The 12,059-nt window shown below is 32.9% G+C and overlaps 1 protein-coding gene across 1 annotated transcript; it reads right to left on the bottom strand.

The window, feature by feature from the left end:
* Positions 1 to 668: 668 nt before the first annotated feature.
* On the bottom strand, positions 669 to 8,666 carry LOC105337181 (uncharacterized). The gene is made up of 3 exons (XM_011441812.4): positions 7,986 to 8,666; positions 3,048 to 3,194; positions 669 to 1,098 (listed from the first exon to the last, which is right to left on the bottom strand). Exons 1-3 carry the CDS (start codon positions 8,188 to 8,190, stop codon positions 716 to 718), a joined length of 735 nt encoding a protein of 244 aa, XP_011440114.3. The 5' UTR covers positions 8,191 to 8,666; the 3' UTR covers positions 669 to 715.
* Positions 8,667 to 12,059: the final 3,393 nt, after the last annotated feature.

Below are 12,059 nucleotides of genomic sequence, written 5' to 3'. Positions count from 1 at the left end.
CGATAACTTCGTAATATATTTATGCTATGTGCACGAATCACAGGTATTACGTAATGTTGAATAGAAAACTCAAGCAATTTTCTTGTGGGGAAAAAATACATCATATATACACAACGGCCGCTATGAGATAACCGATTCTTGAAAACGACATTTTTCTTTACCAAGTTCTGATTTAAGAAAAAAAAATATAAAAATTTGCCATGGTTAACTTAAACCATATATTTTTTTAATATACAGTTGTAAAATTGTTCCAGAGAGTATAAAAGATGCCTTTTTAACGAAATGCATACGTACATAACAGGCACTCCTCTCGGAAAGACGTGGGAAAATCGCCATGTTTATTTTACTTTAACCCTTAGATTAACACTTTTCGCTCGAACTCTTCAATTTGCGATGTAGGGTTACTGCCAAAGGCGATTATATCGTTGGGTCTCAAAAAGTTTATAATCCACACCACTGATTTTCTACGATACAAATGTAAAGTCTTGAGAAAGTCCAAAGAGTTAAATAGTCTATTAGCAAGAATCTTTTTTTAACTATAAGCAAAGTTGTTTATATTATTGAAAGAGAGTTAGCAACAGCTGTTGACTTCATGAAAAAAAATGTTTAAATGATTAATCGCGCAAAGTAGCGCCGTTGGACTAATAGCATTTGTATAATGTAACAAAAAAAAGAATTAATTTTTGATTTATAATAAAAACATTTATTCACAAATTCATGAAATATGCACAGGTGTTATATTCCGTTTTGGGTAAGTCCCTTGAGATGAATATTTTTTGGTGCTGAACGGAAGTGGCGAAGAAACCCGAGGTGATGCGAACCTCGGTGGCGAAGATAACCGACTACTTGGCGGAGGATGAATATGCAACGAAGGAACACGGGAAACGTTTGTCGTAAGGTGTAAATTGGTTCCATATTTCAGAGCCATGTAAATGGATGTTGTTGACCCAATCAATGAAAGACAAGTCCCGACGCAACCAATGGTAAAAGACCACGATAGCTCCATGTCGTACAAGGCGGACCACTTTGGAATCATGTCGTACGATATCGAGTCAAACGATCCTGCGTACAGGCAAAGTGCAAACAGATTGAACACAACTGCAAAATAAAATTGTACGTAGATTATTGTAAGCCAATGTGATCGGTAGAAATTCGAGAAAGAATAATACGCAAATAAAAACATCTGTACAATGAGGGTACCCTATATCCAATATTTTGCAAAAAAATGACTACCGGTAAGTTCAAAAGCTGGTATTTTTTCATAAATTACTAGAAATCAAAATCCTAGCAATACGCACACCTCTGATATATGTACAACTGATCTGCAAAAGAACAATTTCTTATCTTGGAAACTGTAGGAGTAGTTATCCGTACAATGAGGGTACCCTTTTGGCAGCCGCCCGCGTGCCATTTTCACCATTTCAATAACCGGATGTTTCCGTTGGAAAACCGGTTAAAAATGTATTTTAAATGACTTTAAATCATGATTACAAATTAAATCCCAAACTGCTCTCTACAATACATTCTTGTGGGATTTCCTTATTATTCTATTTTACTTTACGAAAAGTATTTACAAAGCAAAGTCATCATTATCTTTAACTTCCAACCTATAAATTTATTAATTTTAAAATTTGCAAATGTCATTGAAAAGCCATGGCTGTTTTTATACTTATTAAAGGTAATGGCTTTTATAATGAATTTTTAAAATATGGTTTGAGAAAAGTGTCTGCATTTAAGAAGCATATTTTTTTTATATTCTGTGCTATGTTAGCGTACCCTCTGATAAGCAAACGATGTAACATTTAATTTTTATCAACAATTTCTTTTAAGTTACCTAAATGAAATTGCGCAACTTTTATATTATATACCGGTATATACTTCAGAGCTTGATGAGAATAAATCATGAATTCTTTATAAGAGAGCCAAGAGCTTAAAAAAAATGAGAGATATTCATTTAAAGCTTCGTGTAAAGAACGCCTAGAGATCGCGACTTCATTAGAAACTTCATTATTTTGGCGTGTTATAATTCTTCTATTCAAACGTTAACACGCAATACATGTATAGCTCACAAAGGAACTTGTCCTTGGGATAGAAAAATGGAATTTTCAGTACAGATAAGATGCTTATTATACAAGATGCGAAACGTGTAAAATAATTAGCAATTCAATTAGAAGTAATGGCTTTGGAGAGATTCTTTGCATTTTACATTTTTTAACGAAAGTGAATAGTTAAATACAACGATGAAAGCATTTGGAAGGAGTCGATTCCTAAGGGATTGAATGATTAAGCTTTAGCTATTTTTATTTAATTATGAAAAGCATTAAAAATTTCAACTGTTCTCAAAAATTGAACATTCTTTCTTCACCGGAAAACAACCATGCAGTAATCGCTTTTGATAACTTTTCTTTCACAAAATCAGATTGAGTTATCTCCCTCTTGTTAGAGCAACAACATTTACAGCTTGCTCTGGCAATTTGTTAACATTCCAGAAATTCGATGGAAAGAAAATAAAATCAATTCATTTTTTAAATTCAATTTAATGCTAGATGTAATGGTTAATAAAACTATGCGGCTTGGAAAAAAATAAAAACGATGTTTGCCACCCATAAAACGGCCATAGATTACTCACGCTTTTTGGCTGTAGATATAATATGTATGCATGTATACAGTGAACTGATAGTGAACTTTAAGACCCAGGATATAAACTGTGCACATGGCGCCAAAAACTCGTTATATGCTGGTCTACGTATCTCGCCACTGGTGCATATTTAAGGGGAGGTTCGACGGGTGAATTTTTTCAAATTGACAAATAACCGAGTTTTGTGACCATTAGATAAAGTAAACAAACAAACACTTCCCAATTCTAAATTACGAAGCAACGAAATGTCTACAAAATGGAGAGATGGGGACGGGGTTTCATTACCTTTAGATTCGTGCTCGGTATAACGCTATATTTAAATGGAGTTGGAGTACTTGAATTTTCATACCTACATGTATATATCGGCATGTTAAATTCCATTACAGTTTAAATGTAGCGAGACACTTACCAGATATCAAGCACATGGTTCCTGCTTTCTGGGTCCAGAGACGTGCTTTCTTTTTACTCTGGAATAGCGAGAGAATGGACCAGGCCACGGCAAGGATAAGTAAGGATAACCCCACGGTGAACAGAGAGCTACAGGCAAACGTCATTACTAAGGAGAGAGAGAGAGAAAAAAAAATCTTAGTCTTTGTAAAACTCAAATAAAAAAAGTCGCATATTTTTCAATAGATAAATGTAAATGCAATCTAATTGATAATTATAGCTTATCTCAGAGGAGCAAGTCAAATTTTAATTAAATTCACGATACCTGACATGTATACATTGATATAAAAAAAATAGTATCCTTAACTCAGTATTTATTAATATTAATCAAGAACTATTCAAATCGGTATCTTAAATCTTAAAATCCAAGTCTATTGATATCTAAAATATTAATGCCTTGCAAGCGCACAATCAAATATGCATCGATTTGTATGACAAATATAATAAAATGAAAATAACTTTGATCGAAGCGACATCGTATTGATCGAAATGAAACATGATTTGGTTTCGGATTGTTCTCACTTCGTTCAGTTTATAATATACAGTTACCTTGATATGTAATGAATACTTAATATATAAGAATATAATAAAATTACTCTTACATAAAAACAAAACAAAAACATATAAAAAATATTTATGACCTCCCCCCACCCCCCCCCCCCCCTCTGAAAAAATAGCATGTAGTAAATGTGCATAATACTGTTGGCGTTTTATGGTAAATGAAATTTAAGACATTTACGAATTGAAATATTCAGTTATTCATTTTGAATAAAAGAGGCCCATGGACCCGAACGGTCACCCAAGTATAATGTAGACAGCTCTGGAAAAAACCCATACTGATAGAATTCAATATCATATGCTTTGTTTTATTGTCTTTTGGGTTGGAAATGCGTGGATTTTATTATGACCAGGACATTTATTTTTACATACTGAAATCACAGAATGTACGAACAATCAGAAAGCAAGGCGTGTCTCTATAGAGAAACACCGTGGATCGTCACCCTTGGCTAGCGAAGATGCCTATCCACAAACCCAGTTTGCCACAATCATAGATATTCAGCAGTACTAGTAGACTAATTTTTAAAACCATTCATACAAAGATTTCAAACTATGACCAGTTGAGCCAAACAATTTTGTTCTTTAAATGTTGAGAAAAATGAAATTTTTTTTCTCAATTTTTCCAGTATAAACCCAAAATTTATAAATTAAAGTCTTTTAAGGGAGCGAGTGTTGAATCTCACAATTCATATTCCCTTTGACTACACATGGTAGTCATCAAATTTAGTCAAGATCGTCATACCGACTATTATTTGTTTACGAGAAGGATATGAAACTGGTAAAAAAAAAATTTAATAAAATTGAACGAGGAGGGGGCAATAGGTCACCTGTTACACCTTACTGGACTGGGTTGCTCAAAACACGGGATATAACTTTGACCAGTGGTTACCGCCTTCCAAGGTATGAAGCGTTGAAATTACTTACTGTTTCTGGTTGTACATCATGTGAACATTTACATATGCATTTATTTTATAGGCTGAAATAGTGTTCCGCGCAAGGGAGATAATTTTCTGGTGATCGTTTTTACATACGGTATACGACCTAAATCTTAAAAAAGTGAGAAAACGAAAAAATCAATTATAATGGCTATTAATGAAATTCAGGCTTAAATTTTTTTCAGTACAACTAGATGAGATCAATATTCTATGATATCTATTAAAATTGTTTCAATTTCTTCATTCTTTTTGTTTTGATTTAAAATATGCAAATGAAATAAAATGTGAAATTTTATACGGAATGGCTTATATCTGTAAACAAATTTGAATATTAGATACGGTAAAACTAATATCAGTATAAAACAGATGCAGAATGCAGTGGTATTAACTTTGATTTTATTAATATATAATAAACGACCCTTCCTAAGACCTCTCTTTACCTACTATAGTCGATCTCAACTAACAATGTTATCACGTTGTACACATTTCTCAATTTTAGGCACGCACGCTTATAAAAGGCACACATTTTTAAAAATTTCCACAGGCCATGGCATGTAGAAGAAGGCGATATTTATGTAAAAAAAAAATGATTTTCTTTGATATCTTATTAGATTTAAAAGTTTGCTCCAAAGACGGTAAGCTTTTTTTTAGTTAACTTTTAAGCAACAAAATTTAACGAGTGGTCAAACGTTAAACACTGGATAAGAGATTTAAACGGAGATTAAATTTAATCAGTGGTTTGAGCAATCTGGTCCAGATGGCTTAAAAAAAGGAGAATACAAAATTTCTTAACCCCTCCCCTCCCTCCTCATTAATCAGCTACTATCCCCCAACCCTCAAGCTAGTCAGCTAATTCAAATCCCAATTATCGAACTTTGGTCGTATTAGTAAATAGGGAGCATACCAACCAATACATGCCAATCGGTTGAAATTTGGTTTAATATTCTCTAAGAGCTGAATTTCCACACCAATTAATTTTGCGTGAAATTTAATCCTAAACGAGATTTATGACTACAGATTATATCTGGGTTTTTATATGCATGCACTTTCTCTTTTATAAACAAAAATATGTCTATAGGCACGCTTTATTGAATTTCTTTTTCATCAATGATGTCTATAACTGCTAAATGGGTGTCACTTTACATGTACTTTTAAAAAACGGGCGTATATATTAATTTTACATATCTTAAAGTTCGTTATAGATTTAAATTCCAAAATCTATTGAAATTAATTGTAAAAAATTTCCTTGTGCGTCGACAGTTTCACAAATATTAATTTATATATAATAATTTACTATCTTTTTAATACGAATACCAACAATCATATCATTAATACTTCAGCTTTGTAAACGAAGCAAGAGAGAGAGAGAGAGAGAGAGAGAGAGAGAGAGAGAGAGAGAGAGAGAGAGAGAGAGATGAGAGAGAGAGAGAGAGAGAGAGAGAGAGTAGGTGAATCTTGTGTTTGTGATGAGAGAGAGAGAGAGAGAGAGAGAGAGAGAGAGAGAGTATTAACTCGTAATCAGTTCAAACACAAATATTATATTAAACAAGAACTAGACAATTATATTTTTTAATTAGCATATGATTTCCTTTATACATGTTAGCATACGTGTATTGTATATTACATGTTTTTAACTATTCAACTGCAAAATACCCGGCGCTCGTCATCAGAGATTATTCTAGATCTAATAAAATGTTAGGGATTAACACTGGTCTCTGCAGGTTTTTCTCTGTTTCTACAGATAGCTTGTACAGGCGATGCATAAGGAGGAGGGGTGGTAATTTACTTTAAATAACATGGACTAAAAAATGATTTTACTTTTTTAGATTTGTTGATAGCGAAATAATAAGAATTAATTCGTTAATAATAATTATCTTTTGTCGGACTTCTTTTTATTTATTTATTTTTTGCTGGTTTAACTGTACTGATTCGAATTATCCGAAAGTGACCCGCAATGCACAATGTCATAAGCTGTCACAGGAACGTTAACCCCTGTCAAAATAGCTTAATATTGCTTAAAGATAGAAATATTTTGTGATACAAATCTCTTCCCTGACATAATCAACTTTTTGTTGATACCCCCCCCCCCAAAAAAAAAAATGAAAATAACAATTAACATGTAATTTACCTATTTTGCAGCCAAGTTGTAAAAAAGTGATTCGGAATACTCTTAACGACAGCACAGCTGTGATTGGTTTGTTTTCTGGTGTTTTTTTTTAAATAATAAATCAAAATAGTATCTCTGTTTTTCAAGAAAGTTGTTGATGTAATCTTCGCGTGGTAGGTGGGGGCATTATATTACAGTGTAATTGGCCAATAAAAGATGCTAATTGTACATGTAACCATCGATTTCTGTTATGAAATGTTCATCCTTTTTTATATTAATAATATTGATTAAAGGTGCTAATTGTCATGATAAAATTGTGTTATGAAAAATACTTACTTAATTTTGTTATTACATGACATCCCAAATTCAAATTCTCTGTTTAGAATTTTGAAATCGTATTTAATCATGTTCATGAAGATCAATTCGTTTTTCAAGATGTACTAGATGTACCGATTATAGAAAATCGAAAACTTACTACATATTTGTAGCCATATTTTTTTACAAATGAAATTTAGTTAACCATCGGATAACAGAAATATAATTTATATGTTTTATATTTTAAAAAAAATGTTTGTAACTTAAATAAAGAAAATGTAATTTTTAGCTCCATAAGCCGCACTTGATGTGTTAGAAAATGTTTTTAAGAGCACCGGATGGTCGTCTACTAGCCATTTTAGACTATATTTCCCTCCTTTAGACGAAGAGCTCTGTATGAACAGATTCTTTAAAGCGAAATTATTTGGATTTTTTCTTTACTATATAATAGTTTCTGGGCAAAATTATCATATTTTTTAAAAGGCTAACTAACGATAGATATGGTGCTTACTTCGTTGACCATCCATCCATTAAAAAAAATCAACCCATTGTACTATTTTCGATGACAGCTCACTCCTTTAACAATATTTACGGCAGACTTGTAACTCGCGGAATAATTAATGAACCCAGAAGTCTGAAATCGGTCTTTAACTTACGTTAACACGTTAAAACAATTTAATTTTGTCTGTGAGTTTCATCATGAAATTAGAAATATAATCAAGACTGTAAATTAAAAATTTCAGGCTTTAGACAATTAATATTATTTATTATATCACCTTGAATGGTTGAAAGTCCACGATTATGATCCCGCAAAGGGGGGGGAGTGGAAAATGGGAAAGGGGGGGGGGGCACTACACAGTTTGAGGTATGGGCGAAACTTACAGTAGCTCTATGCTTGACATCAGTTCTTTCACCCTAGATTGCTCTTGATCTCTGAATAACAAGAATTCTAATTTCTTATCCTATATCCAGTATAAATACTTACACGGCAAATGACTGCGCCCGCTGAAGTGGAAACAGTTCCTATCGGTGTCCAAAGGACTGAGGCCCAGACACATTTTCCACAGGCCTACATTGCACACCTTATCCTTCGACCAATGAGCGGTGCTGAAACTGACCATGTTTATTACTAACCCAATCAACATGAATATCGGCCCCGGAAGAAAATAAATCAAGTGTTTAGTTTCCATCGAAATTGAATCCTTTCATATCTTTTCTCTTCTTCTTCTTTAACCGTCACATTTTTCAGTCCCAAGTATTACACGGTTTATTAATAATGAAGAAATATCAACTCTCCATTATCCTTTTCCTTTAGACGAAATTAATTTCTCTCTCTCGATTCTTTGCGTGAAGCATGAAAATTCATATCTGCAATAGTGTTAGTATGTTGTCCCCTGAGTTGTATTATTAATTTTCCCTGGGACGCAAGCCGCTGTTTTTGTGTATTCACAATCAAGCACCTCTCCGTAATTAAAACTTCTTTTGATAAATGCCCAGGCGATGATAATTCTTATCTCATTTTTCAGATATTTAATCCTTTAAACTCTTGGCGTAATAGTCAACACAAAAGCATTCATAAAGACCCGGTAAAAGTGACATGGCTCGAACATTTGTGGTCTTATCAACTTTTCGCTCTAATATCGCAACTTCTTTTACAACATGTCGACAAGAGCTACAGAAAAGAAACTTTTCGCTTTAAAAATTACAACCTGGAAAATGGGGCCGCCACGGCAAAAGCGGGACATTAAATACTTATAAATTACATACCCCGCGAAACTGTTTAAAGCATTCTTGAGATCGAGAAGTCGAAAATGTGAATATTTGTTTTTTGTCTGTTGTGAACCTTGGCCCCGATACCCAGTATTTGTAGCTGGTTTTGTGATCCACGCTGAAGTGTTGTAGGTACAGTAGATAATATCCCCAGGTAATAACATGTGATTCAACATACATAAAAAGAGGTGATTTATTTTTTTTTCCTTCGGTTACCAAAAAATTATGAAACTGATATACATCGGGTGATTTTAAATTGAGTTCCGTCTGACATTCTGTCAATTTAAATTTTGGTGGACTGGTTTTTTTTAATTATTATTTTAATGATGATTTTTTTTTCTTCTTGCGGTGATTTCAAATAATTGTTTCTAACCTTACGTTTAGGAACGCTGGTCACGACAAAATCTTCTTGAAGATAGACCAAGGCAAAAATCACGCAGTGGAGAAATGTAACTAAGTGCAATCTATGAGACACTGCACCAAATTAGAGATTTGAAACAAGATATTTTAACTTCTGATTTGTCACAAAACGTCAATGTTTACTGGAATGCAAAAAGCCCAAACCTTGACTTGTATATACAGGAGGATAATCGACACACATACACTGACAGATCTTTAAGCAAATAGCACACAAAAAAACTTCAGATAAGATCCAATTGGCATTTTAACTTCATTCATGAGAATCGATGATAGCATTTGCAGGTCGGCCGATCCGTGAAAAAGCCACGCTGAATGGTCTAAACAATGATGGGGTGCAATCGTTGACAACGCTGTGTGTTGAATTCGAAAGAAGAGGGTGTCTCAAGCCGGCGCATACTTGTCAATTACTGCGATCGATATTTCATAGTTCAATTTAATAAAAATTGATAAAAATCAGTCACCGTTTGTTTGTTTGGCTCCTACATGTGCAGGGACTCGAGGCGCATAGATTAGAGATGGGTTGTTCAGTATAAAATATTAAAGAAATAGTTTTAAAAGAAGTAAATTAAAATTTTTGAGCAACATCGTCATCCAATATTTGTAATCCAGCGTATGAAATAACGTTCGTAGGCGTAAGAAGATTCGTAAATGGTCTTGCACTCGTAAAAATATAACACTATTGATAAGTACATGTGCTTGTGAATTTATACTTTTATAGAAAATATACGCGAATATTTTTTTTATTCATATTAAAGGAAAACAATGAGAAATTAAATTTTAAAATCAACAAAATTTGAAAGTCAAATCAAGAAGACATTTATATTGTTACAAGTACTTGTCTAAATTGTCAACAGAAAATCAAGTGACGGGGTGAATGGAAGGTAAACCTCAGCGTTGTGCCAATTTTATTTAATGTTGAGCTTTAATCGTTTATCTAACACTTCAGGGGATTAGGGCCGACTTTCTTTGAACAGTATGCAGTGCGATGTAGGTCGATGTTCATGCATTCTTGATTCATGACAGTGTGTGATTTTGTGATATTTTTTGTTCTTTATACATTCGGCTTTTTGATGAGTTTGAAGTGTACAAAATAGAAATAATAATGAGGTTTTTTTTTAACTCTGCTTAATCAGACTGTTTATAAATCTGCACAGTGCACGTATAACTTATAGAACTTGTAACTCTTGTTGATGAACATGTACCAGCTAGCTCTATGGAGTTTTGATCGAATAAAGATATTAAGTTGAGATATGCTTAAATTCTTCAGGCTTTGATGTTACTTTTTTCGGGGTGGAGGTGTACGTGATTCATTTCCAAAATCAATTTAAGAATGTTTATTATTTTATTTATGGTTTTTATGGAAATATAATTGTATCAAAATTAGCATACGATATTTAAATTTCATCTCAATTTTATTTCTTTTTTTATTCTTTTATACGCAAATACTAGTTCACGCGCTGATCTCTTTTTTAAGAGTGCTATAATATTACCTTAAAAATAGCATGTAAATACGATACAATTCATTACCTGATTTAATCATTTATTTAAAAAAATTACCAAGAGGATATATATTCTACATGTAGATTTAGCATACTTCTGTATGCATTTTTGATCATCAAATCCAAATCAGGTTAATGCAAATCTTACAATTATATACTGGATTGATAACTTCCTGAAATTTGAACATTTTTCTGTTATAATTATGAAAGGCATTAAAATTAACTCTGAAACTAGGCGTCTCGTATATATAGAACGGTTGTTTTGCTCTTCAGATTTATAACACTTCAAAATACGAACGATAATTCACGTTCAGTAAACGTAGAAGAATACAATTTGAGGGACTTATCTGCCCTTTGTTCTTGAAAAACTTAACATGGTTAATCAGCTCACGAGCGGTAACCATACATAACAGAGAGCGAGCTGAAATGTCTAATTTTAATTAGATTGCCTGCAATGTATATCTGGTTTTGTTGGATGTAAAATGATATTTTGTTTATTGTGTCCGAAAATATTGATCTATCAATGTACTTTATCATTTAAGTGTCGACATCATTTTTTTTTTGGGGGGGGGGGGGGGGTTGCCTCGCCTTCTATGGACTTAACCGACCCCGCAAATTACTGTTAACAGTCAGTAACAAAACTAATAAATAATAATGTATCATTAAGTGTGTCGCTCATATCAATAACTTATATATGTGTATTTTTGTTCATTAATTTACCAGTTCCATAAACATGTAAATAATAATCTGCTGTCCTTTATAGATTAAACAACACCTGTTGTCCTTTAACCAGCCCACATACATGTGCAGGTGTGCGCGCATGAGAATGTTTTTTTTTCAGCTGCGTTACTCCCATACAGTTGTGTTTTTATTTCAGTTTTTAAAAAATAGAATGAGAAAGCAATTAAAAGTTTTTCGGACAAATATGTACAAAAATGATAAAAAAAAAAACCCCAGGTTTCATATTTTAAGCATTGTTACAGTATCATATAAAAAGCAAAGTGTTATAATTAATTCCGAATATCATCTAGTATACCGGTATATAATTGTATTTTCCCGCGTTTCGGTAGTAATAGCGGGAAAATGTTGTATTTGCGAACGATGCATTATTATGGAAGGGTCCATTAGTAGCCAATAGAATTGGAAAGTAGAACAGGTTTTAGACAAGTGTTAACCAGGTATTCACTTCTAGCCACCACGCGTCAGGAGTTAATAACAATTTTATTTCTTATAGTATCTTTATGTAAAATATATATATATATATATATACCATATATGTTGTGAGGTCTGTTCACAGCCTCCCTGCATCCAGCGGTACCTGACAACAGACACAGGTTTTCTAGAGTTTTTATATTGCGATTTTTATCGTT

Source organism: Magallana gigas, chromosome 6 (genome assembly GCF_963853765.1).
Source record: "Magallana gigas chromosome 6, xbMagGiga1.1, whole genome shotgun sequence".
Taxonomy (NCBI): Eukaryota; Metazoa; Mollusca; class Bivalvia; order Ostreida; family Ostreidae; genus Magallana; species Magallana gigas.
This window is presented reverse-complemented; position numbering and strand designations above follow the sequence as displayed.

Bases quoted from the DNA above. Each gene is read 5' to 3' on its own strand.
- LOC105337181 (XM_011441812.4), bottom strand. From the start codon at position 8,190: ATGGAAACTAAACACTTGATTTATTTTCTTCCGGGGCCGATATTCATG. The intron at 3,195-7,985 runs GTAAGTATTTAT...CTCTCTCCTTAG, and splicing joins CGGGCGCAGTCATTTGCCGT to TAATGACGTTTGCCTGTAGC. The intron at 1,099-3,047 runs GTAAGTGTCTCG...TTTATTTTGCAG, and splicing joins AACCATGTGCTTGATATCTG to TTGTGTTCAATCTGTTTGCA.